The sequence below is a fragment of the Malaclemys terrapin genome, chromosome 1, assembly GCF_027887155.1.
Source record: "Malaclemys terrapin pileata isolate rMalTer1 chromosome 1, rMalTer1.hap1, whole genome shotgun sequence".
Lineage (NCBI taxonomy): Eukaryota > Metazoa > Chordata > Testudines > Emydidae > Malaclemys > Malaclemys terrapin.
Window position 1 is genome coordinate 110511357 of NC_071505.1, and position 24461 is coordinate 110535817.

General features: G+C 43.9%; 1 protein-coding gene across 3 annotated transcripts in view; it reads left to right on the top strand.

Moving 5' to 3' along the window:
• Positions 1 to 24461, top strand: part of ADIPOR2 (adiponectin receptor 2) — a 73373-nt gene that overhangs the window by 12670 nt on the left and 36242 nt on the right. Inside the window, exons 1-2 of one of the 3 annotated variants that reach the window (XM_054035307.1) lie at positions 10928 to 11150; positions 23453 to 23675. In XM_054035307.1, the coding sequence (XP_053891282.1) occupies positions 23526 to 23675 (150 nt within the window). In that variant the 5' untranslated portion in view covers positions 10928 to 11150; positions 23453 to 23525. Of the gene's footprint in view, positions 1 to 10927; positions 11151 to 19171; positions 19437 to 23452; positions 23676 to 24461 lie in introns of those variants that run through there. The other 2 variants (XM_054035298.1, XM_054035288.1) reach the window with 2 other exon arrangements.

The window sequence follows — 24461 nt, forward strand, 5'->3', positions numbered from 1 at the left end:
TATTCCAGTATCTTCGTGCAGAACATCCTGTGCTATAGCATTTTATGAAAGACATGTTGGGCCATATTCAACAACTGCTGTCTTAGCTCTGATCAGGAGCCTATTTCTGCAAGTTACTTTTGGTGGACCCCTTTGTGAAGTGGTTCTTTGGCTACCAACTTTGCATGACTCCAACTTCTTTCCATCAGCCTTTAGCTATCTGCAGAAATTTCAATTTTGAAGCTAGAACATAGTTGTTACATAGTCGTTTCTGGATGGTTTTTTGTTTAGTAGTTCATCCTGCAGCAATATAAAATAATTTGATTCATTTGCTTGATCCATGTCAGTAGATATAAGAATTAATTAAATAATACAGAACAGCTGTCCATTCCTCTGTACCATACTTGATTGTTTCCTACATTTTGTGGTAAGGTTAGTAGGAACGTTTCATATGTGACACTGAGCAACGGTTTGAGTCATACAGCTAATCAGATCTTATAGCATTTTGAGTGGTTCACTGTAAAGATTTACACTTCACATTAACTCCTCAACATACCATTTGAACATATCAGATTCTTTAATACAAAACATATCTTATTAGATATACATTCATTAAAGATTAGTACTATATTTGATTGCATTTCTATTTAAATTAGACACCAGGCTCTGAACTATTAGCAATACAGTGATGCCCCTATTTTATATTAGGTATTGTGCATAAGTTAACTTATTGTTTATATATGCTATCAGTGTATAAATATATAGTGTCTGGGTTTTTTTTCCTATTTGAGAGAACTACATCTTTGCTGCCAAATCTGTACAGCTGCTTGAACGCTGGCTAAAGGATTGAAGTCACATTGAGCTGCAGAAAGATGACTTCAGTGGCAGAAAAATGGATCTCATAACCAGTTGTTCATAATATCAGTGTTGATAAAGTTGGGGTTCAACGGTATTTTGAATGTGGTCAGGTTCCCTACGCAATGAAACTTCCTCAAACGGAAAGGGGTCTTTTACAGAATGCCTTTAGATAGAAAATTAAAACTGAGTTTCTTTGGATTGATTTATCGAGTAACATTATACCTTGATTTTGTGTCAAGTAGCATATCTGGATCTAACTAGCTCTATTACAGATGTATAGGCATAAAGCGTATAAAATAGGAGAAAAAGGTAAGAGGAAATGACTTCACAACTTAGCAAGAATTTGTGGCTAAGCCTAGCTAATTATCTGTTGTAGTAATTCAACATCCATTTCCTCTGTTTGAAACACAGAAATGGCATCTGCTGTTTGGCATGATTTAAAGGCTTAGGCCTAAATTATGCCAAGATTTTAGCTTGTATGTGGATGTCCATAATATTAAACTCCGTGTTTTCTGTATTGTCATTGCATTAAGTAAGGGTGGTGGAATGTTGCCTCCTATCAGGGGATGAGACAAAGAGCTTTTAAAGGGGAACATCATATCTTGTATGGTTATTGATTTGGGCTTACATATTCTGCTTGGTGCACATCCAAAAAGAACTATAAAACAAAAATGTAAAACAAAGGCATATAAACCATCTGATCTGCTTTCTTGTGGTTCTATGCATGATTCAGTTTTCAGGCAAACCATTTGTTTATAAATGGGACATTATTGTAGAAATAAAAGGAAGAGCTTGTTTGGAAATCTTCTTAAGCAACTGATTGGCTAGGTGCTAGCCACTGGCTTTCTAGCCTGGTCTCCCTTAATGGGGAACAAGATCTGTGGTCTGAAAAAGGTGTAATATCCTGAAGAGAATAGGCAAACTAAAGACAGCAAGAGGATATAGTTAAGAGACTGACTGACCAGCTTTATAACTGATGCCAGGGGAAGATTCGTGGCTTAAATAAGGAACACAGCCTTATCCAAATTGTCAGCCTGTATAGATCCAGTACTGTGTTTCATGTTTGCCCTGGTTGCTGCTGTCTCTGTTTTTGTAGTTCCACTTTGTGTTTTCTGCTTCCTTTGAAGGCTTTTTGAGGCTTGGCCGCAGCACTGATTGTACATGAGTTAAAGAAATAACATGACAGTAATGCATTCTAAGAGTCCCTGTCATTCTCTCTAACTATTCTGCTACCACCAGAGTGGCTGCTGGTGTCTTAATGCTACTTAATTTGTAATACATCTCTTATTGGGGCAATTTCTGGGCTTTTGTGTGGTGGGGAGAGGGAGTACGAAGTACTCTTGACAATCTGATATTTTCTGTCTTTCACTCCTCTCCAAAGGCCCAGCATGATGGTCCAGAATCTGTTGGTGATACTTTGCATCTGCCATAAAGGGCCAGTTATTTCATTTTACTTGTAACCTTGTTCTCTACAATCACTTTGAGTGCATACAAACCAAGGCCTCCTTTCCTTTTTTGTAGGATTCTCATGGGTGTCTGGTCATCTTGTGCCAACGTGGAATGGAGGGTTAAAGGAGTAGTAGCAATGTGTTAAAGCTTGGTAAGGCTAGGAAAGAAATAATCACACCAAAGATCAGCATTCATTAAGAGGTGGATTGCTGCTAAGACAGTTAAGATGTGTGGTATTTTAGTTTTAGCTCTATGCTCGAGATGTAAAATTTATGTTCAAAGTGTGCCTTTATTGTACGTTATGATATGTCAGAGCTATGGTACTTCCTTCACTCTGTTGTAAGGGCAAACTCTACCTATCATTTTATCCATCTCTGATATAGACTATCTGTTAACAACATTTGCTCAATTGGTGTTGAATAATCAGGTATGTCAATACTCTACTGTATTCATTGTGCAGTAACTACTTTGGAAGGATGGCACGAAAGGCTCAATGTCAGGGGAACAGAGATGATGCACCAATCTTGTGCATCGCTTTTAGCATAAATCCAAAGTACATCCTCTGAGATTAAGGGTTGATAGTACAGACCTTACTGATCGTGTGGGTAACCTGGGTCCACTTCTGATCTTTCTGGACTGGAAATCAGGGTCTTGGAGTTGTTGCAGGGATGCTTCAAAAAAGCAGACTTTAACAAACTGAGAACAGGTAGGTAGGGGTCCCATGGGAAGAACTTCCAAGGGCTAAAGGAGTTCAGGAGAGCTGACTGTTTCTGAAGGAGACCGTATAAAGGCACTCTTGCAAACTATCCCAGTGCGAAGGAAAGCGCCATATTGGCTTCTTCCTATCAGGAGCTCTTTAATTATCTGAAAATCAAAAGGGAATCCTACAAAAAGTGGAAACACGGACAAATTGCTAAGGAGATGTATGAAAGAATAGCACAAGCGTGTAGGGACAAAATCAAAAAGGCTAAGGCACAAAATGAGTTACACCTAGCAAGGGACACAAGGCAATAAGAGGTTCTTTATATACATACAATGAAGGAAAGTGTGGGTCTTCTACTTAATGTGGAAGGAGAGCTGCTAATTGATGACATTAAGAAGGCTGAGGTGTTTAATGCCTATTTTGCTTCAGTCTTCACTAAAGTTAGTTGTGACCAGATACTTAACATAATTTAACATTTAATAAGGGGAAGGAGCACAAGCCAAAATAAGAAAAGAACAGGTTAAGTACAGGAATAGGCTTCCAAGGGAGGTTGTGGAATCAGTATCATTGGAGGTATTTAAGAACAGGTTGGACAGACACCTGTCAGAGTGGCCTAGGACCGTTTGCTTAGTTCTGCCTTAGCTCGGGACTGGACTTGATGATTTCTTGAGGTCCCTTTCAGCTCTACATTTCTATGATTCAGTGACTGTACAACCCACTGTCTGTGGATGAAGGTAACTTCTCATGCTATCTGATACCAATCCCTTTCAGCTGATTCTTTAATGTAGTTGTATCAAACTTAGACAGTCCAAATGAATCTCCTGTCACACATCAGAATAAAGTTGTTGCAACAAACAAAACATGATTACAAGCTCCATGACTTATTCTCTCTGCTTCAGTAGTTCTTTATGTAAATACCTTAGCATTTATCTAGCAGTTAGACTCATGAATATTCTGTTCACATAATCTCTTGAAGACCTACAGAAGTTAAAATCCCAAATTCCAGTACCTTTACCAATATGCAATCAATATCCCAACAGCCACACTAAGAGTTTTATCAACACATTCCCATCTGAAGTTTTAAATGTACTATAAATAGCACATAATGTTGCCTTTTGGGAGGGCATTCAGCACATATCGGTAAACATACTAAAATGTCATCTATTCAGATAAGTGGAATACTTGAACAACTTCCATCTATGTGCCCTTGACAATGGGTGGGGGAGGGGAAACCAAAATGAGGTGATCATATAGGATAGACCAACTTTATATTGTCCCTTCTAGGAGACAAGTAGCTCTTGGTAGTAGGTAAACATCTGTTACAGATGTATAACTTGAGAGACTGTCTGGTCTAGCAATAATGGTGACATCTTGGGGATGACTAACACCCATTTGTATAATCTGTCTTTCAGTAGAATGTTGCCTAATGACTGTATTGTTACTGTGACTATGAGTTACTGGCACTCTCAAATTAGTGAGTCAGCAAACATAATGAAAAAGGAGAGAATTATATGGTATGTGGATTACTTAATCTTGAATTGGAGGTCATACTTTTTTAAGGGATGTGACATTTAATGGGTATGTGTCAGAATGTTACACTGACTGCGTATACAGATTGCTAAGGAAAGTCACAGGAAGTGCATTCTACTTTTTTCCTGAGAAAAAAATGAAATCAGCTGGGCAGTCAGTTGAGTCCTTTGCTTGAAATATAGGCAAAGTCAAAGTCTATTTTGGTGAATAGCGTGAAGGACCGACAACTTAGCTTAAAGGTTTTGTTCTCCCTTCAGTATAGTGATAACAAGTCCAGCTGAATTTTTGGAATACTGAGAGTACCAAGGCTTTCCATCTTCAGTTGCCAACAGACTGCTGGGGTGAGAAACCTATTGTATGAACTTTAGATAGGGATGTGGCTGGTACTTCTCAAACTACTACATTATTATGTGTTTTTAGTGATCTCTTGTCACATCTGTTCCAACTCTCCTTTTCTATTCTGAGATATTTGTACATATAGTCCTCTTCTGCTCTGTTTCAAAAGTTCATCTTTTTACTCCCCTCTCTTGGGCTGAGGTGAGGATATACATAAAAGGTGGTCTCAAGTTGGCCAGTAAGTAAGTGTGTGTGTGTGTGTGTTAATAAGTGCTCTGTATACTTCGCAACTCCAATGATACTGTAGTCCCTTATATAAACCCACACAAACTTCAGTTAGTGACAGTTAAGGTTGCATAAGGGCAAACCCCCTCAATTCAAAACCTGAAACACATGGACATAAGTTAAAGGAAAAGTCATCTCTTGCATTCTTTATTGCTTTCACATTGCTCACAACATTGCTGATAATACTCTAGAACAGTAGTTCTCAATGGGGGGGTCCATGAGCCCTTTCAAGGGGGCCACGGGGTCCCAGGGTTGAAGCCCTGATTCCCTGTGTCCCCCGTGGAGCTGAAGTTGGGAGGCACGGGGCTGAAGCCCTGGTGCCCGGCGAAGGCCTGAAGCCCCAATCTGCGGTGCCACCTTCACCCCTCCCCCCAGTGTCCCCCACTGGGCTGAAGCTGGGAGGCGTGGGACTGAAGCTGGAAGGCATGGGCCTGAATCCCTGAGCCCTGGTGCTCCCTGTGGAGCAGGAGCCCTGAGCCCATGGGCAGAGTTGGGGACATGGAGGGCATTTCCCGCCTCCACCCCCCCACCCCTCAAACTGCAACACAAGAGCAGGCAGTCCTGGGGGTGGCTCTACAGTTCCCCACCCCATTACCTCTCCGCACCCCCTGGACAGGTCGGAAGCAGGAAGACGGGCGGCTGCTGCTCTGGCTGGTGCTAAGGAGCAGGCAGCGGCAGTGTTCCCTCCTCTCCTGCTGGTGCCCCTAGTTGAAGCTGCTTCTCAGCTCTCAGCCCCATTTGCTCCTGCAGAGGCAGCTGATAAGATTCCCCTGGGTGGGGAGACCTGGCTCCATGGCTGGCAGACCCCTCCGGGAACAGGGACCTCGGGGTAGTCCTCCCAGCACACAGCCCTTATACCCCTCTCCCTGCACCCTGAGCTACTCCCCTGCCTGCACACAGCCCCTAGCTACCCCCTCTCTGCACCCTAAGATGTTTTCAAACTTTTTGAGCTAAGCCCCCCACCTTTTGAGTTATAATTTTTGGTTGCACGCTCCCCCCCCGCCCCAACCCAGACAGGCTGGGTGGCCTGCTGAGGTGAGTCGGAGGTGACACTCTCTCCCTGGACCCTACCATGCGGAGGTGGCTTGAGCCCCACTGGCCCCTGTCCCCCTCAAATAGAAGTCAAACTACGCCTATGCTCAAGGCCACTGGCCTGAGGCGCCCCCCTGCTGTGCCCTGGAGTTTTTATATCCTGTCAAGGGGGGCCTCAGAGAGAGAGAGGTTGAGAACCCCTGCTCTAGAACCCTTCACTTCAACCTCCAATAGATCACACAAAGCAATGCATAACTCGTATTCCTCAAATCTGACTGTCACACATTGCATATATTTAGGAAGTTGTTTTGCCTTAACAGTATTGAGCTTATGAGTAAACTTCTGTGCTAGAGTGCAAGTTTGAAGTTGGTGTGCATATTGCTTTTTGGTATCTGTTGGAGGTTGCAGTGAAAGCCTTATGAAGTATGGGAGTGCTCTAGGCTAGTGGGTTTTTTTGTTTTGTGTGTCCCCCCCCCCCCCCCCCGATGACCAATCTGTGGATTGGTGCTGGTCTCTGAGATCTCCCTGACACAGTTTAGGAAGGCAGCAAGCTGGCCTCTGGTATCAAAAAGACGGCAAAACACTACTCTGTGCAATGTAAAAGTGGCACAGAGTGCAGAAAAGTCTTTCCATCTCGGGTTTTGAGATGGTGGAGTGCATCCTGATTCAACTTTAGCTGTCACTAAAGTTTTTTTGAGATGGGTTTGATGTACTGCAGTGGTTAGGTCTACAAAGTCACGTGTGGGGAGGAGAGGATGACAGTGACTGGAACATGAGATACCTGTATGTCATGCTATAATTTACAGATAATTGTGTCCTTGTTTTTTCCCCATGGTCTATTATTAAAAACAGACTGGAGTTCATGGCCTTGGTCAATAATAATAGTGAGGTACATGGGATTATAATCTAGTTATTAAAGGTAAAGTTTGAAATCAATCTCTTTCCAAGTTCAGGGAAATTAGGCTACAGAGTTATTTGATGGGGAAGTCTTCTCACTTGCATATACCTCCAGATTGAGTTTTTATCTTGAGCAGTTGTTCCAGCATCACTGTTGCACTCAGTGGTTCGGCTTGTCACACTTCTTTATGGCAAAAAAGTGAAAAATCATGACACAAAGAAACAGGACCTAATGTATAGCTACTGTTTTATTAATTGGCACAGAATATATCTAAGAGTGCTTTAGTTTCCTGTCAAAGAATGTCTGAAAATAGTTGGGGGAACTCATTTTGGAACTTTTTTTTTTTTTTTGTAGCTTTGCTGAACTTTTATATTTCTGTATCAAACCAGAAAACTGACATTGTCTCTTGCCATTTTATTGAGACTCTTTTAAAATATAAGTTTAAAACTCATGTTGAACTGAAAACTTCTGACTCAACCTTAACTCGAGTGGTAACCAGCAATTCCAGTTACATATAATCTTCCTCACTATTACAACACACACCCATTCCAAAACCATCCAGCAAATAACCCCCATCTAAAAACAAAACTGAGCAAGTACAAATCAATGGCTTCACAATTATTTCATAATTAAAGTATGTTTTAATACATAAACAAAACTATTATCAGTGCTTGAGTCACACTGTTGCTCCATATCCAATTCCCTTAGCTACAACTGCTTGGGTATTTTCAGTCTTCATTGAAGACTTTGCCTTTGGTCTAATCCATGTTATGCAAAATTTAGCAAACAAATATAATTTGCAGCATTAGTCATTGACCGTGTTGAGGGTCAGCAACATATCTCCATTTTGCTTGCATTCTCCCAGAATCGCATACCTCATCACTGTCCTGCAGCTTCTTATCAATCATACAGCTGAGCTCTCTCCCTACGTTGTATAGTCATGAAAAATTTGTCTGAACCATGGCATTGGTGGGTCTGTGATGTCAGTGTGGACACAAGTTGTCCATGTTAGGTAGAAATATAGTTCTTCTTTGCCTACTCTTGAAGTTCAGAGTTCTTGAATTCTGATATCATGCACTTTGCCTGGCCACCTTATGTAAATGTTCATGAACCTCCCATGATCTATAGGCTGCATCCTGGTAATGCGGGGTGGGCAAACTACGGCCCACGGGCAGCGTCCAACCCATCAAACCTTTAATGCAGCCTTTGAGCTCCCGCTGGGGAGTGGGGTCAGGGGCTTGCCATGCTCTGCGCTCTTCCTACAGACAAAGGATTTTTCCATCAATATAGTTAATCCACATCTGAGGTGTGGTAGCTAGGAAGATAGAAGAATTCTTAGAATTAGTTATTTCCCACATGATAAAAGTCTAGTTTCCTCAAGAACACTAGAATAAGCAGAGAAATTAGTATTCAAAATGGAAGAAATATTAGTTTTATAAATTAAACAAGAAAATAAATCTGGTGTATCAACATGCTGAGTTCTATTAAAATAGAAGGAAGTACGAGAAAGGAACAAACCAGAAGTATGCTATTTTCGATAAAACATGAGCAGGTGACCACATTAAAGGATTAAACTGGTGGAATAATGCCACTTTAAGCACCAATGTGTAGTATGTCCAAGCTTGCCTTGTTTCAAGTTAAGGATCACTGATGTTTTGTTGTGCACCCCACATTAATGCCACTGCAGAGTATCATCTAGCTACCTGTCCTGCAGTTTCTGCACAACTCCCAGAAGCAATAGTTTATGCATAAGATTTTAAGAAGCCTTTTAGGATACCTCAGGGACACCAGGCGATTTCCCAGAAGTACCACGCTGTCCATGTAATTTCCCAGTTCTCCTCTCAAAGAGGAGGAAAGACTTCTTACTTGAGCTCTGAATAGGTATCCTAAGATAGTGGACAGTGTTACAGCAGCACACGTGGAGAGGCAGCAGAACAGCTGCTCATGTAATGATTAGGCCCGTGTTTGTGGACAAGATGGGCAATAATCCAGAGACAGTTTTAAACAGTTGTGATCTGAAACTGTGCAGGAATCCTTGATTGAAGCCAGATGCCCATTGAGCATCATCCCCTTCAGAGCACCCAGAGATGCATTACCATAGGGGTGGGCAAACTTTGTGGCCTTCAGGGCCACATTCAGCGCCATATTATTGCCTAGGCCGACAAATTTGCAGGGGCGAAAGCTCCCCTCCGCGCCCCGCCCCCCTGCTCCAACTCACCTCTGCCTCCTCTGCAAGCGCGCCGCCGCGTCCTGTTTCTCTCCCCTCCCAGCGTTTGAGCCACGAACAGCTGTTTCGCGAGTCAGGGAGGGAGGGGGGAGGAGCGGGAAGCCGCACGCTGGAGGAAGAGGTGGGGCTGGGGGTGGGGATTTCGGGAAGGGATCCAATAGGGGAAGGGAGGGGGCGGAGTTGGGGCGGGGACTTTGGGGAGGGGGTTGGAATGGGGGTGGGAAAAGGGCGGAGTCAGGGCGGGGCCAGGCTGCAATTATTTCCCGGCCTAGGGGCGGCAAAATTATTAATCCGCCACTGCCCACGTTTGGGTATGGAAATTGTATGGCAGGCCATGAATGCTCATGAAATGGGGGTTTAGGTTGCGGGGTGGGTGGGTGAGGGCTCCGGCTGGGGGTGCAGGCTCTGGGGGTAGGGCTGGGGATGAGAGGTTTGGGATGCAGGAGGGTGCTCCGGGCTGGGACCGAGGGGTTTGGAGAGCAGGATCAGAGCTGGGGCAGGGGGTTGGGGCATGGGAGGAGGTCAGGGATGCAGGCTCTGAGCGGTGCTTACCTCAAGCAGCTCCCAGAAGCAGTGGCATGTCCACCCTCCCTGCTCCTATGTGGAGATGCAGCGCCGGCCAGGCAGCTCGGTGCACTGCTCCGTCCGCAGGCGCTGCCCCTGCAGCTCACTTTGGCCGTGGTTCCCAGGCCGCTCCCTGTCATGGTGGCAGGATAGCTGGTGCAGGTCCAGGATGCAGCTCCAACCTGTCAGTCAGTACCTCCCTGCAGGCCTCTCCCTGTCCCTAGGGTGGGGAGCCAGGGCCTGGCTCTGTCACCTCTCCCGACTGGTCTTTGAGGTCCTGTGGTGGGGCAGGCGGGTCTGTTGAGAGGTGTTTGACAGCTCTGCTTACCTGGTGGGCTGGGTGGCTTAGCTGCCCCCTATTGCCTGCCAGCCTCCTGCCCACCCTGCCTGGAGTGGCTCTTGCTGCTTCGCTAACTGAGCCTGGATGCCAGCGCCTACTTGTTTGCCCACATGGCCCACTCGCCCCATCTCTACGTTGCTGCCAGCTGACGGAGAACGGAGCTGGTGGGGCTGTGGCTGCACAAGCAGCTGCCCAGGGACATACTGCGCCCTGCAGCCCAGCCCAATCTCCTGAACCCCTGCTGGGGGAGGGGGGCTGCGCTTGGGAGGGGCCCTGCGCTGGAGAGTGGGCGCAGTTTGAGCCCTGGCTCGGCTTCAGTCCATTTGACCTTTGCGGTCCACTCAAAAGTGGTGGTCTGGATTTGGCCCACAGTCCACCTGTTGACTACCCCTGTACTAATATAACTGTTTATACTGGGGGTTGTGCTGGTATAACCATGTTGATTTTAAAAACAACCAAAAACACCCGCCCTGACAAATAGTTATACCAGTCAAAAAAATCTGTATACAGGGGCCTAGCTACTGAGTATTTAAAATGTAGGGAAAATGACTTTTCAGCACCTTATCCAATCAATTCTCTTTTCTTTGTTCATTCCGTGTTCCACGCCCTTGGCCTTTGTCTAGTAGACAAACCCAAACTCCTACTCCTTGCACTTTGAACAGATTAGAGATGACGTGACTTTTTTTTTTTTTTTGCGTTGCTTCATTTCAGTTTATTCGGTTTCCTCACATACTTGAGGAAGCTGTCTTTCTCCTGTGTGATCTCTCAACTTTTTTATCGTGCGATTAAAAACCACAAATGGATAGTGTGAGATAAAACACCACAGGCGTTCCTTCTATATTTAGATGCCATTGCTGAACTGTTATTGTATTAGAAGTTTGAGTAGGGAATCAAGACATACCAACTTTGAAGACCGGGGAGCTGTGGCAGCCAGAACTCTCTTCTAGAGGTAACAAATATTCAAATCTCCTATTTTTGCTCCTCCTGCTGTGGACTGCTCCAGAGTTGGTGCAGTATATTGCCACTTTCTTGAACTAGAAATGCTTTTCAGAATCTTATGGCTATTGGGTACGATTAGAGATGTTTGTTCTAATACGTACGGTTAGTGTAGATAGATCAGATGTAGAACTGTGTGATACTATTAAAGACTTCCTACTGCCAGAACTGTGATCTCACATACAGTAGTAATAAAGTTAGATACTTCTAACTGTACTGGAACAGAAATTTTGTTGAGTGGATGGATGCAAGGAGTTGTACCCCCTTTCCCAAAGCCCTTACTGGATGGGAGATGGTGGAATAAAAGGGATGGATTGTGTATCATGTTTATCTAGCACTGACTTAAAATAACGCTTTAAATATTGTGCATATCTGCATTGAGGCACATTCTGCTTTATCTTCCATTGCTGTGTTTGAGATGGGTAGGAGCTGGAATTTGATTCCTATGGAAAAATCTAGAGGACTACAAGCAGGGCCTTCTTCGCTGAGCTCTCTCAACACTAAACTGCGCTTTCCTGAACCTAAGCTAAGCCAGTATTCATCTGTGGTATCTGTTTAGGCAAGGGTGGGGCTGTTTTCTTCCTTCTTGAGTTTGTTGAGCACTTTGAGCGGTGAGTAAGGTAGGTTGGTTGACTTGTTTGGATGACTTAATTGGTGATTCTAGATTTTGCCCCTTATAAGACTTCTTTATTTTTGTGAATTGCTCAGACACCTCATCAGAACATCTTAAAAAATAAAAATTAACTAATAGGTTGTGCATTGTTCAGATTTTAAGTAGACAGCATGATTGTGACTGACAGAAGGTTTGGAGGTAGACTGATAAATGCATGAAGTGCTGGAACTAATTACTTTCCTGCTGCTTGTTAGCATAACTCCTTATATAACAGAACAAGTAAGTTCTTGTTTTCCCATCTGTACACACACGCTCCCTCTGTGGCAGGACAGTGGAAGCTTCAAGTTATAAAGGATAAATTTAATGTTTTGCTTGGGAACCACTTAACAGTACCACAGTGGTCCTAGCTCTCATAATTAGGTTTGTTCTGGTAAAATGCATTGCTGTCCCTGCAACCAGTATTGCTTATGAAGACTGTGGCAGAGCAGAGAGGAGGTTTAAAAAAGGTCAACTGGCATTGCCTCTAAACTGTCAATTTCCCAACTCAAGTTAGGTTGGGAAATCAGATCTTCCTGAGATGGATTATATTCTTCTCTGAAGAACGCTAGTGTGCAAGTGGAAGAATAGCCACTTTAACTGAAACTATACAGAAACTGCACCCATTTGACTAAATCTTCTAAATTGATTTACTTTGTTGCAACCCCCGTGTGGGGACGCTCTTAAATTGGTTTGAGTGCCTTCATTTGGTAATTCAACAAACTTGGTATAAGGTATTTAAGATGGTTTGCGTGTCTACTCACTGTAGAGTGTACAATTCTGTGTAGAGCAAATCTGTTTCCACAACATTGCTGTCACCTTGGTTCTGACTGAAGTGGCAGAGCCTTTAGGATCTTTCTGTCCAGTGGCAGAGTTGTAGACCAGAGTGAATGTAGCTGTGTGAAAACAATGAGGAGTCCTTGTGGCACCTTAGAGACTAACACATTTATTTGGGTATAAGCTTTCGTGGGCTAGAACCCACTTCATCAGATGCATGAAGTGAAAAATACAGGAGCGGGTATAAATACATGAAAGGATGGGGGTTGCTTTACCAAGTATGAGGTCATCCTAACAAGAAATCAATTAACAGCAGGATACCAAAGGAGGATAAATAACTTTTGAAGTGTAAGAGAGTGGCCCATTGCAGACAATTGACAAGAAGGTGTGAGTAACAGTAGGGAGAAATTAGTATTGGGGAAATTAAGTTTAGGTTTTGTAATGACCCAACCACTCCCAGTCTTTATTCAGGCCTAATCTGATGGTATCCAGACACACTGTCTTCCAGTGAGGAAATGACTGATAAGCTTTAATGAATCAGGGAGCAGGTTTGCACTGTGACAATTTTAGTTACCTCAGGTGTCCAGAGTGAATCGCTTCCACCTACTTACAGTAGTTTGGGTTGGGGGGAGGTGGGAGACCTGTATATACTCCCCAGCCACCATCTGCTGGCAACCCTGGTTCTTTGCTCCGGGTTTCATGAGCCCTTCTCTTTCCCTCTGTAGGCTAACTATTTATACACCCCACTTTAAAAAGCAACAAAGAGTCCTGTGGCACCTTATAGACTAACAGACGTATTGGAGCATAAGCTTTCATGGGTGAATACCCTACACAGAGTCACCAGTCCTTTATCTTATGGACACATATAATGTACACAAATCCTCTGCCTGCATGGAAGCAGTGCACCCTGGTTCCACCTCAGTTCAACACTCTCCTTAGCATAAAGCATTTAGACAGGTCTGTAGTAAAACCAGTTTGAAGTTTATTTAACAGAGCTAAAGATAGAAATAGAGATTCAAATAAAAGCAAATACAAGGGTTTAGAAACATAAGGCTACAGGTAAAAGAAAAATAAAATAAAATATTATCTTTAGCCTGTACTTATTAACAAGTTACCTTCCTGTCTAATAACATATTTCTCACCCACATGTTCAGTTCAGAAAGCTGGGATCCACCTTTCATGAGAGAACCCCGCTGGCAGAGTTTCTCCTCTGTAATGGATAACAACTTGGGCCATTCTGTTCCTGTACATTTACAGGCTGTTTTGGTTCAGGGATGCCCCTCTTCTGAGAGCTCTTCTGAGGTTCATTTCAGGGTGGATTTGATTTAAATCATCATTTAGATCGAGTCTTCCTGACTAGTGATTTAATCATGATTTTCTACATAAAAGTGCATTCTTGTTGGTTGTTATAAACTTAATACATATTCTTCACAACTAAGAGATGTAGGTTTCATTTTAGAATGTACACGCTATACATTTTTTAAGTGGTTTTTGAAAACTTTTCAGATTAGTTTTACAGCTATATCAGAAAATGAATGATTGTTTGGTTATTTCATTTACTAAAGGTAATTGAAGCAGATATTTATGAAGTCATTGGGAGGTGAACTATCTCCAATTCAACAGGTTAATCATTAATATTTGGAGGATTTTCATGCCATGATGTATTAGGAGGAGAACATCACCAGACAGACATTTAAATTGTTTTATTTAACTAAAACAACAACGTTAAGTATTCTGGATTTTTTTCTTCAACAGTAAACATATAATATTTTAACAAAACAAGCATATATCCCTCCCTTCTCACATTTATCTCCAGACTTCTTCTCCTTTGTTCAGATGTATTCCGCCCCAACAATCTTCTATTCGTTGAACTTTTTGAAACAGTGCTTTTAGAGACAGGAAAGGGATTGACTCTGTACACAAATTTGCAGAGGGACAATAGGGTTGAGGCCTGTTGTTTCTCACCTCTCTATTTATCTAAGTGATGGATAACTAACAGCACCCTTTGAATCGGGGATCCTTTTGGCTTGAAGGACAGGAGCTGTTGATAGCTTGCAATTAGTGAAAAATTGTTTTTAGTCAAAGATCTAGCTTATTAGAATTCACTTTTAGGCACAAGAAAGTGTCATATTTGTTTTTTGTAACCTTTTCTTTCTCTTATTCTGCCTGGTGTCCCTTCAATCTCTGTTCTTTTTTAGTAAACTTATTCTTAATTTTACTGTAAACTGTTAGTGCTGTTGTGTTGAAGTAAAGGGCGAGTCTTCTGCTAATCTAAAAGGCTGGTGTGTGCTCGGTCTCTTTGGAGCCATCAAATTTAATAATTTCTGAGAGTATCCAGTGAGATGTCTCTGGGGAACTTGGGAACTGGGGTTCACTGGTTGCCAGCAGGCCAAGTTTAATACTGGTGGAATCTTGGCATTTTCTGGTGAACTGGACAGACTGGTGTGGCAGGGAGCTGACAGTCAGTAATCTCTAGCAAAGCTCACTCTCTTGTTCAGGCAGAGGAGTAACAGTGGCTTACAGTTCTCAGTTTCCAGAGGAGAGCATCACAACTAGTTATCTCAACTATCAAAAGGGAGTCAAAGGTGGGGTCTGAACTTTCCTCTTGCTCTAGAGTAAGTCCCCGTAGGCCTGGGTTGAGGCACATTGGTGAGACAGTGGGGGCTGGAAATTGGAATGTCTATTTCCCATTTCTAACTTCTGTGACAAAACTTTAGTCTCTTGGGTCCAGTGTACAGCAAAGTAAAACTGTTACAATTTGTACTGTAAACAGGACATTAATTTAGGCTTTCTGAAACTGACTAACTTTGGACATGAGATGCCAACAAAACTCTGAAGATCTAGTTTGCCATATAATTTGCCCACCTGTCAGGGGGTGGGAGTGGGGTAACAATGTAGTTGGGCTCCCTCAGCTAGATGCAGTTTTAGTGTACACAGGTCCATGGTTTTTCCCTTTCTTTGGGTCTGAATGCTTCTGAATGTGCTTGATTGTCTGCCTGGGCAGCCTGGTGTGAATTGCTCAGCCTGCAGTGTCCACTGACAATTTGCAGGTTACAAAAGCAGCTGTTTGGACACACTGACCATTTACTGGAGGCAGAGCTCTTTATTTTGTAGATGTGCCTCTTTATGTGGGGGCTGAGGAGTGGGTGGGAGATAGACATGTTTTTATTTGTTCCAGATTGTTAAAAGTGACCTCCAAAGAATTTAACAATTGGTCTTGTACCTTTTTTCCTTTATAATGTATAAAGAAAACTGAAGATTTTTTAAAAGCTTTTTTCCTGTTTGGTTTTACTTTTAAGTATTAAGAATATAGAGTCTGGTTTTGCTGGAGGACATCTAGTTGGGAGGGTTAGATGTAAAGATTCAACAATCTTGCCCCTTTATGTAAAGTGCAAGAGCTCAAACTTTAGCTACAAAAGTTAGTAATTGACGTTAAATGTTAACAAAACAAATTTAAGCAGAATGAAAATCACTTCCTTAATTGCTCAACTTCCACGCTCTTGGATTTAGTGTGGATTTGTATGCTCGTGCTAAATTCTGCTGGTATAAGCTGCACCCACACAGTAGCCTTTTGCTGGTACAGGTATGTTGGTCACAAATCACATCCCTGATCAACACAGCTATGCCAGAAAGAGTCCTAGGGTAGACCTGGCCTGCTTGCTAATTGGCTGTGTTATGCAGGAAAAGAGATGCTGGGTAGGAACATTTTGGGAAGATCAAACATCTTTTAGCAGTACCCAGCATCTCTTTTCCCGCATAACACAGCCATTTAGCAAGCAGGCCCAGGTCTACACTAGGACTCTTTTTGGCATAGCTGTGTTGATCAAGGATGTGATTTGTGACCAACATACCTGTACCAGCAAAAGGCTACTGTGTGGGTGCAGTTTATACCAGCAGAATTTAGCATTAGCATACAATATCTAGAACAGACTGACCCTGTCAAGATTAAACTGGTTTTCAACACCACCTGGATATTTTAACCCAACATGGAGATTACAACGCAGAACAAAAGTTACAATCAGAAAACAGTCTCAAAATATGGAGTTCACAGTTTGACCCAGACTTGTCACATAAGCTGTTTAGGCATAAGGTACCTTTTTAGTGATATAACTGTGTATCCACACTAAGAGGGTTGTACCAGTGTAACTATCTCAATTGAAAGTATAACTATCCTTTCCCTCAACTCAAACTGAAATAGTTCTACCAGTACCAAAAATTATAACCAGGCCATGGGTAACATACCAGGTGTGACTTTGCAAGAATGGGGCCAGTAAATTACTTGATATAGTATATTGGTATTCCTATATCAGCAAAGCGGTGGTAAGGCTGAAATAAGCAAAAGTGGCTGCCAGATTTCTACTGCATTAATAGCCCAAAGTCACTTAAAAAGTAGCCCAGTCTGGGCTAGTTTTGGCCTAGTAGTCCAATAAATTATCTATCTATAGGCTGGGAATGCACTGCCAAGGTGCATGGAGGGGACAGTACCCTGGGCAAGGATACAAACACGGAGGGCAAGAAGCCAGCCTCTGCTCTGGGCTGGGTGGCAGGAGTGAGGGGTTTGCTGGGGTCTGGAAGACAGACACATACAGGGTTGGGGGGAGGGCACTCAAGGCAACACATGAGTGCCTGGGTCCCCGCATGAGCCACTTACTTGCAGCACAGATCAGACCCAGTGAGCCCACAAAGAGGCCAGAGCCACCGGCAGGGGGAAGGGGCAGCATCTTCCCTCCTGCTGCAAACTTCCACCAAGGTGGTGGGGGGAAGCTGTGGGGTGACATCCTGACAGCAGGGAGGTGTCCAGAACAGCAGCTGCCTCCTCTCCTGCCTGAGCAGCTCCAAAGGCTTGTCCTGAGCTGACTCTCCCCCCACCCCTCGACACACGAGGCTGGTTCTGGGTGTCTCCACAGGACATGGGATGGGGCTAGGGGTATGCTCTGCCTACCTGAGCACACAATGGGCAGGGTGACAACCCAACATCCACCCCCACCCAGATCTGCCCTGGGCCAGGCTCTCACCTGCACAGCACAGCAGGAGGCACTTGAGAAGCAAGGCCAGTGATTGGCTCCATGGTGGGGTAGAGGCAGCACAATAGCCACAGATGGCAGAGGAGCAGGGCAGTGCAGGTGATTGACCTATCACTTAGTTCCAGGGGCCACAGCTCTATGCTCTCTTCTCCCCCCCCCCCCCCCGGGGGGGACGGGGACACACAGCACAGGCAGTGCCCCCTCTCCCAGGGCGGGGACACAGCACAGACTTACACACCATAGCTATGTCAGCCTAAGTTTTAAGTGTAGAGCAAGCTTAAGCCTGTGTTACTTGTTTACTGCCACTCCTTCGTTGTTCCTCAATTGGTTAACTAGAAATCTAGAGCTCCCACTGCCAGGTGGACTCTGGGGGCGAATGTGTCTAAGCAACTGGGGCTCAGGCACTGGTTCCCGGCTTGACGTGGCCAGATTGTGGGACCCCACAGCCAAAGAAGGATGCCAGTGTCTGCATCTGGGAGTGTGCCCGAGACCCCCAGAGCTAGGAACTGTGATTAGTCACTAGTGGGGCTTAGCAGTAAGTAGGATTCAGCAGTTGGATCCAGTTGCAATAGACTGGTATCTGCTCAGAGAGGGGGCCCGAGACCAGTGCCTGCTTATTAGTGCCAGTATATGGGAATAAACTATATTGATTATAAACACCTTTGTCTGAATACATGCATCCACACTAGGCAGAATACTTATATCCACAAATTTACAAGTCTGGTTAAACTGCTTAATGGGTACGAAATATGCTACATGATTGTGTCCTGGTTACAGGAAGGCAACCGTGTATCAGGTAAAACTACTGCCAAAGGTGACATGTTGTTAGCTTACCATAGTTCTACTGGAGTATTAAACATGTTGTGTCTTTATAGGCCATAAGTAGAGCCTGGCATGTCATTTAACTGTGTAATAAACTTGGCTAAATATTAGTCTAGACAGGGTTTTAAAAGGTCCAATTAATCTTTGGAGGTCACATCTTTGTTGCTCTTTGACTGTAGACCGTTTTCTGAAGCTGGGTTAACTGTAGCAGGAGCTCATTAGTTTATCTGTCTAGGTTCTTATACTGTGGCTATCACCATGGTATCTGAATAAGTCACTAAGAAGGGTTTATCTCTCAGTGGTTGTATCATGGCAACTACAAACCTTTTTCTTTAAATGGAATCTCAGTGAGGAATGCAGCAAAAAATTGCGGAGGCTCTAAACTTGAGTTCTACAGTCTGTTCACAGCCATGTTCTCTCCTGTTGCTAACGTTAAGACACTTGTTTTTGGAAGATGTTTCTATGTGTTTTAATGAGAAACTTACTATCTCCCCACTTTCTGAGTGTGTCAGACTTGGCAGTGAGCATGTGCATTTTAATGTTATAAAAGGGGTGGAAGGGCAGTGTTTTTAACTATGACCCACTAAACAGATGCTACTTATCATGTTTACTTTTCAGTTACTTAAATATATTTCTGTAGGGCAGGGGTTGGTGAACCTATGTCCTACAGGCCAGATCCGGCCTGTTGCTTAATTTCATCCAGCCCGCAGAGCGGGGTCAGGTGCTCACCCTGCTCTCTCTGCCCGGCGCTCCAGCTGGGGAGCAGAGTTGGGGCTCGCCTTGCTCCAGTTGGGGAGCAGGGTCGGGGCAAGACCCGTTCCCCAGCTGGAGCGCCGTGCAGGGGGTTGGAGCAGATGAGGGGGCATGGAGGGGGCTCCCCAAATGGCTGGGGCTCCTAGGCACGCCCCACTGGGAGTAGGGCAAGTGAGCAGACGGCCCAGTGGCAGCAGAGGAATATTCAAAAAAGGTAGGTCTTCCCCCTTGGGGAGCCAGGCCTGGTGTGGGGCGGTGGGACAGGAGCAGTTGCTGCTTGGAGCTGGGTGTGTGCCCAGGGACCCCCAATTGGCTGGGGCTACTGGGTCCATCACCCCCCGCAAGGCTGGCTGGAGGGGATCATGGGGAGGTGGCCTCAATTCCTTCTGTCCCCCCTTCCCCCTGCCATTGCCTGCCCACCCACCCCAGAGCAGGGAGAGAACAGCCCCTCTTGGTCCTGTTCTGGGGAGGAGGGTCCCTCCACCCTCCTGAGGATCCTACACTTGGCTCTGGGCCCCCCAGAAATATACTGACAACCTGGGGGAATTCAGAGAAGAGCCATATGACGGCACTAGGGGATGGTAGGGATGATTTATGGCAAGAACCGCATCACTGCATCTGATCCAAAGACCAGGGTGGTCAATGGCATAGCCTTTGGATCAGACCCTTGCTTTTTATTTTTGTGTGGCCCGCGACATTATTATTATTATTATTTTTTTATTTTTATTTTTTTTTCCTCCTGTGGGTCAATGGCCCTGGTAGAAAAAAGGTTCCCCACCCCTGCTCTAGGGGTTCTCAACTATTCATAGTGTGGGCCACAGCTTAATAAAACTCATTTGTCCTTCCTATTCATGACTGTAGCCCACTTTCTTTCCCATTTGTGATCAAATATTCATGTGGCAACTAGTAATTGCTCATATGGAAAAGTCCTATTAGGAAAGTGAATTTTTAGCTGTCTCTATTACAATAGATTTTAGTCTGATTTTTAATCTAATCAGTCTATTTTTGCTCTTTCTTTCTCTGTTCTGTTTCTTACGTATAAAAGGGTAGTGCACCATATAACCAACTCTACACAGATGAGTATGGGAACCTCTTATACCTAATCTTTTGAAACTTTATTGTGGACATAGAATCATAGAAATGTAGAGCTGAAAAGGACCTCAAGAGGGTCATCTAGTCCATCCCCCTGTCCTCAGGCAGGATTAAGTATATGTAGACCATCCCTGACAGGCATTTGTCTAACTTGCTCTTAAATCTCCAAATATGGGGATTCTATAGTCTCCCTACAAAACCTGTTCCAGTGCTGCTATCCTTGTATTTAGAAACATTTCCCCCCCCAAATATCTAACCTAAATTTACCTTGCTGCAAACTAAAGCTGTTTACTACTTATCCTACCCTTGGTGAACATATGAAGAGAACAGTGATTAATAATTTCCAGCTTTGTACATACCTGAAGACTTATGTTCCTTCAGTCTTCACTTCTTTACACTAAACATCCCCAGTTCTTTCAACCTTTCCTCAGGCATCATATTTTCTAAACCTCTCAATTTTTGTTTCTGTCCTTTGGACTCTCCAGTTTGTTCAAATTCTTTGTAAAGCATGGTGCCCAAAACTGGACACAGTACTCCAGCTGAGGCCTCACTAGTGCTGAGTAGAACAGAACAGTTACCTCCAATTTCTTACACGTGACATCCCAGAGTGAAACTTGACTTTTTTGTGGCAGCATCACTCTGTTGACTCATTCAGTTTGTAATCGTCCATAAGCCCAGCTCCATTTCAGCTGTGTATTGCCTTGCCAATAATTCCCCATTTTGTAGTAGTGCATTTTGTTTTTTCCCTTCCTAAGTGTAGTTCTTTGCCTTGTTTTTAACTGACTTGCATCTTGCTGATTTCAGATCAGTTTTCCAATTTGTCAAGGTAATTTTGAATTCTAATCCAGTCCTCCAAAGTGCTTGCAACCCTTTTCAGTTTGGTGTCAACTGCAAATTTTATAAGTGTACTCTCTATTACATCCTTCAAGCCCTTAATGCAGGGGAGGGCAAACTAAGGCCCGTGGTCCGAATCTGGCCCACCAGCTGTTTTTAAGCTGGCCCTTGAGCTCCTGCTGGGGAGCAGGGTCGGGGGCCGCTCCACGCAACTCCTGGAAGCCGTGGCATGGGCCCCCTCTGGCTCCTGCACGCTCCAATGGGAGTTGCAGGGGTGGTGCCTGCAGACGGGGCAGCGTACGGCGCTGTCTGGCCATGCCTCTGCGCAGGAGCAGGGACATGCCACTGCTTCTGGGAGCTGCTTGAGGTAAGCGCCGCCTGGAGCCTGCACCCCTGAGCCTCTCCCCATGCCCCAACCCCCTGCCCCAGCCCTGATCCCCCTCCTGCCCTCTGAACCCCTCATTCCCAGCCTAGAGCACCCTCTATACCCCAAACTCCTCATCCGAGCCCCACTTTGGAGTCTGCACCCCTAACCAGAGCCCTCACCCCCTCCCACACCCTAACCCCAATTTTGTGAGCATTCATGGCCCGCCATACAATTTCTATTCCCAGATGTGGCCGTCGGGCCAAAAAGTTTGCCCACCCCTGTCTTAATGCAAACTTTGAGTAGTACCGGACCCATGACAGACCTGTGAAAGACCTCACTTGATGTGTCCTTGTAGTTTGACAGCAAACCACCATTGATAAATACTCTTTTTGAATACAGTTTTTTCAACCAGTTGTGCACTCACCTTATGGTAATTTAATCTAGACCCCATTTTCCTAGCTTGTTCAGGCAATCTTTTGATTCTGTCATTTCCTAGCACACCTGTGTCTTTGCAACCTTAAGGTTCTTTTAATATAGTTGTTTTTGTGTGTAGCTTAAGAGTGTTCTGCTAATGCAGAATGCAGTATTGTAGCAGTGTTGGTCCCAGGATATTAGCGACACAAGGTGGGTGTCTTTTATTGGACAACTTCTATTTCTTCAATTGATTCTTACTATGGTCATGTCTACACTTACTGGTAGATTGGCACTGCAATTGACGTAGTGAAGTGGATCTAACTACGTTGACTTCAGTTACGTTACTCACGTAACTGAAGTTGTGTAAATTAGATCGATTTACCGAGGTAGTGTGGACCGGCCCTATATCTGCTTGTGATATCTAACTGTGTGTGTTAAGTGTTTAGATGCTACTGTAGTGGTTAGTAGTAGATCTATACCTTCAATAGATTGTTTTGCGTAAAAAGATCTCTCTCTCTCTCTCTCTCTCTCTCAACTCATGGATCTCAGAATTATTTAAATGGGAATGTCTTCTAGCATTCCTAACTGACCAATCACTGATTATGCTCCTTCCTGTTGCATTAGATCTTGAAGTGTCTAGCACAAAGTTGGTGTTGTAGAAGATGAGCAACTACTAACAGATAATGCTCCCAGAATGAGGGAAGGCTAGGAGTCAGTTCATTTGAATCAAGGAATTTCCTGCTACTTAATATCTTGAATGTGAGTTTCCCAAAATTTATTTGCAGCAGCACATGAGTGTAAATTCACTTCAGGAATGGTTCTTAACAATCTTGAGGGGATAGAAAATGACTCTTGGGGACCAGAAAGGAGCAACGTCTCTGGCTATGACATGACAGCAGGCACTCCTACCATTGTTTTTGTCTAACAGATCTATAGGGCGTGGTGGTAAAAACACCAATGGCTGCCTAAACCCTAGTGGAGAGATAATTACTACTACTACTACTACTACTACTGATGTAAGAAAGGGAGATTTCCCAAGAAGTCTAATATAAACAAGACTGGAACTCTGTCTTGTAATGCAGCCTGCCATGTGCCAAGGAATACAAAGATTTATAGTATCTTTTATGGTGATTTAGTTGTCTGTCTAAAAGTACAGAGTTAGCTAGAAAGAACTTCCATAGTATCCATGTTGGGTATTTGTTTCAAAAAGCAAATATTTATTAAACACTTCTAGCTTTATGTTGTGAATTGACTGTCATATTGGGGAACATATTAGCTAGTGCTCTGGAAGGGAACATTCTTTCTGTCACCTTTAAAGGACACCAGAGCAAGGGAAATGGTTAAGAATTACTGGTCATATGAGTACAAATGGAAGTCTCATCTAATAAGAGGTGCTGCAGATAGTCCTGTAAGAGCATGGGCACCGATTCGATAAATCTCCCTGCAGGTAACTGTGTCTCATATACCTAACCAACTTCCTAGAATCTTTCAGACTTCAGCTATGTAAACTGTTTGCTTTTCAGGGACAACGCATTGTCTTCAAAACCCATCCCACAAGAGGGAGCAGAATCTCTCTGAGAAGGCCCCCAGTGTCTCATGAACGAACCAACGGATCTCGATAACACTGTTATTCCAGAGCCAGTCCTACGGCTCAGGAAAGGACACATGCCCGACAGTGCAGGACAGTCAAACTATGATGATGACCACTCTGATGAGGAGCCAGCTTTATCCTTGGACCTGCAAAAGGTAAGTTGGGTACCTTGAAACTCTGCGAATGACTCTGGATAAATGAGACTTGACTCTTACGTGCTGCATAATTGTTTTGGAATGTATGAATTAAGGGCCAGATTTTATAAGATATTTAGGCCCCTTATAAATGGGATTGAAATGATGAGATTTAGGCACCTAGGTGCTTTTGAAAATCCCACTAGGTGCCTAAATACCTTTAAAAATCTGTCCCTAAGAGCCTATAATCATTATAGGAGTACAGACTTTTTAAAAACAAAGTATAAACGTATCTGAAATGTGTGGTATACATGGGAAAGGGGGTGTGAGTGGGAAACACAGGCAATATGCTCTAAGAACAAACATATATGCAAACTTCCTGCTCATCAGATACGTGGGATTAAGCTATATGCTCAATGTCAACTAAATTGGTTCATATTGGATGAGTTTCTTCATCATAAGCTAAAGATTCTGTAATGTCCAGGAAGAAATAGAACTGCAGCTCCTTTCTGTGCTTTAACAGCTGTATGACTGCGAGGACTCATGCTACTCCATTGTCCTTGGAAGATGGGGACCACTTGGATAGTGTAGAAAAATCAGCCTGTCAGTGGCACTGTGCCTTGCTGATAATGTCTGTAAACAGAAATGCTGTGGTTTGAGATGGGTGTGTACAGAAGCATAATTTAGTCTGCTGCTAGGCTACAAATTGGCTGTTAGTACAGAGTTAACTGAAGAGGCTTATTGAATTCAGCTTAAAATATCCCTGCAACAAGAGTGAAAAACAGCCAGTGTTCATTGATCTTCTAA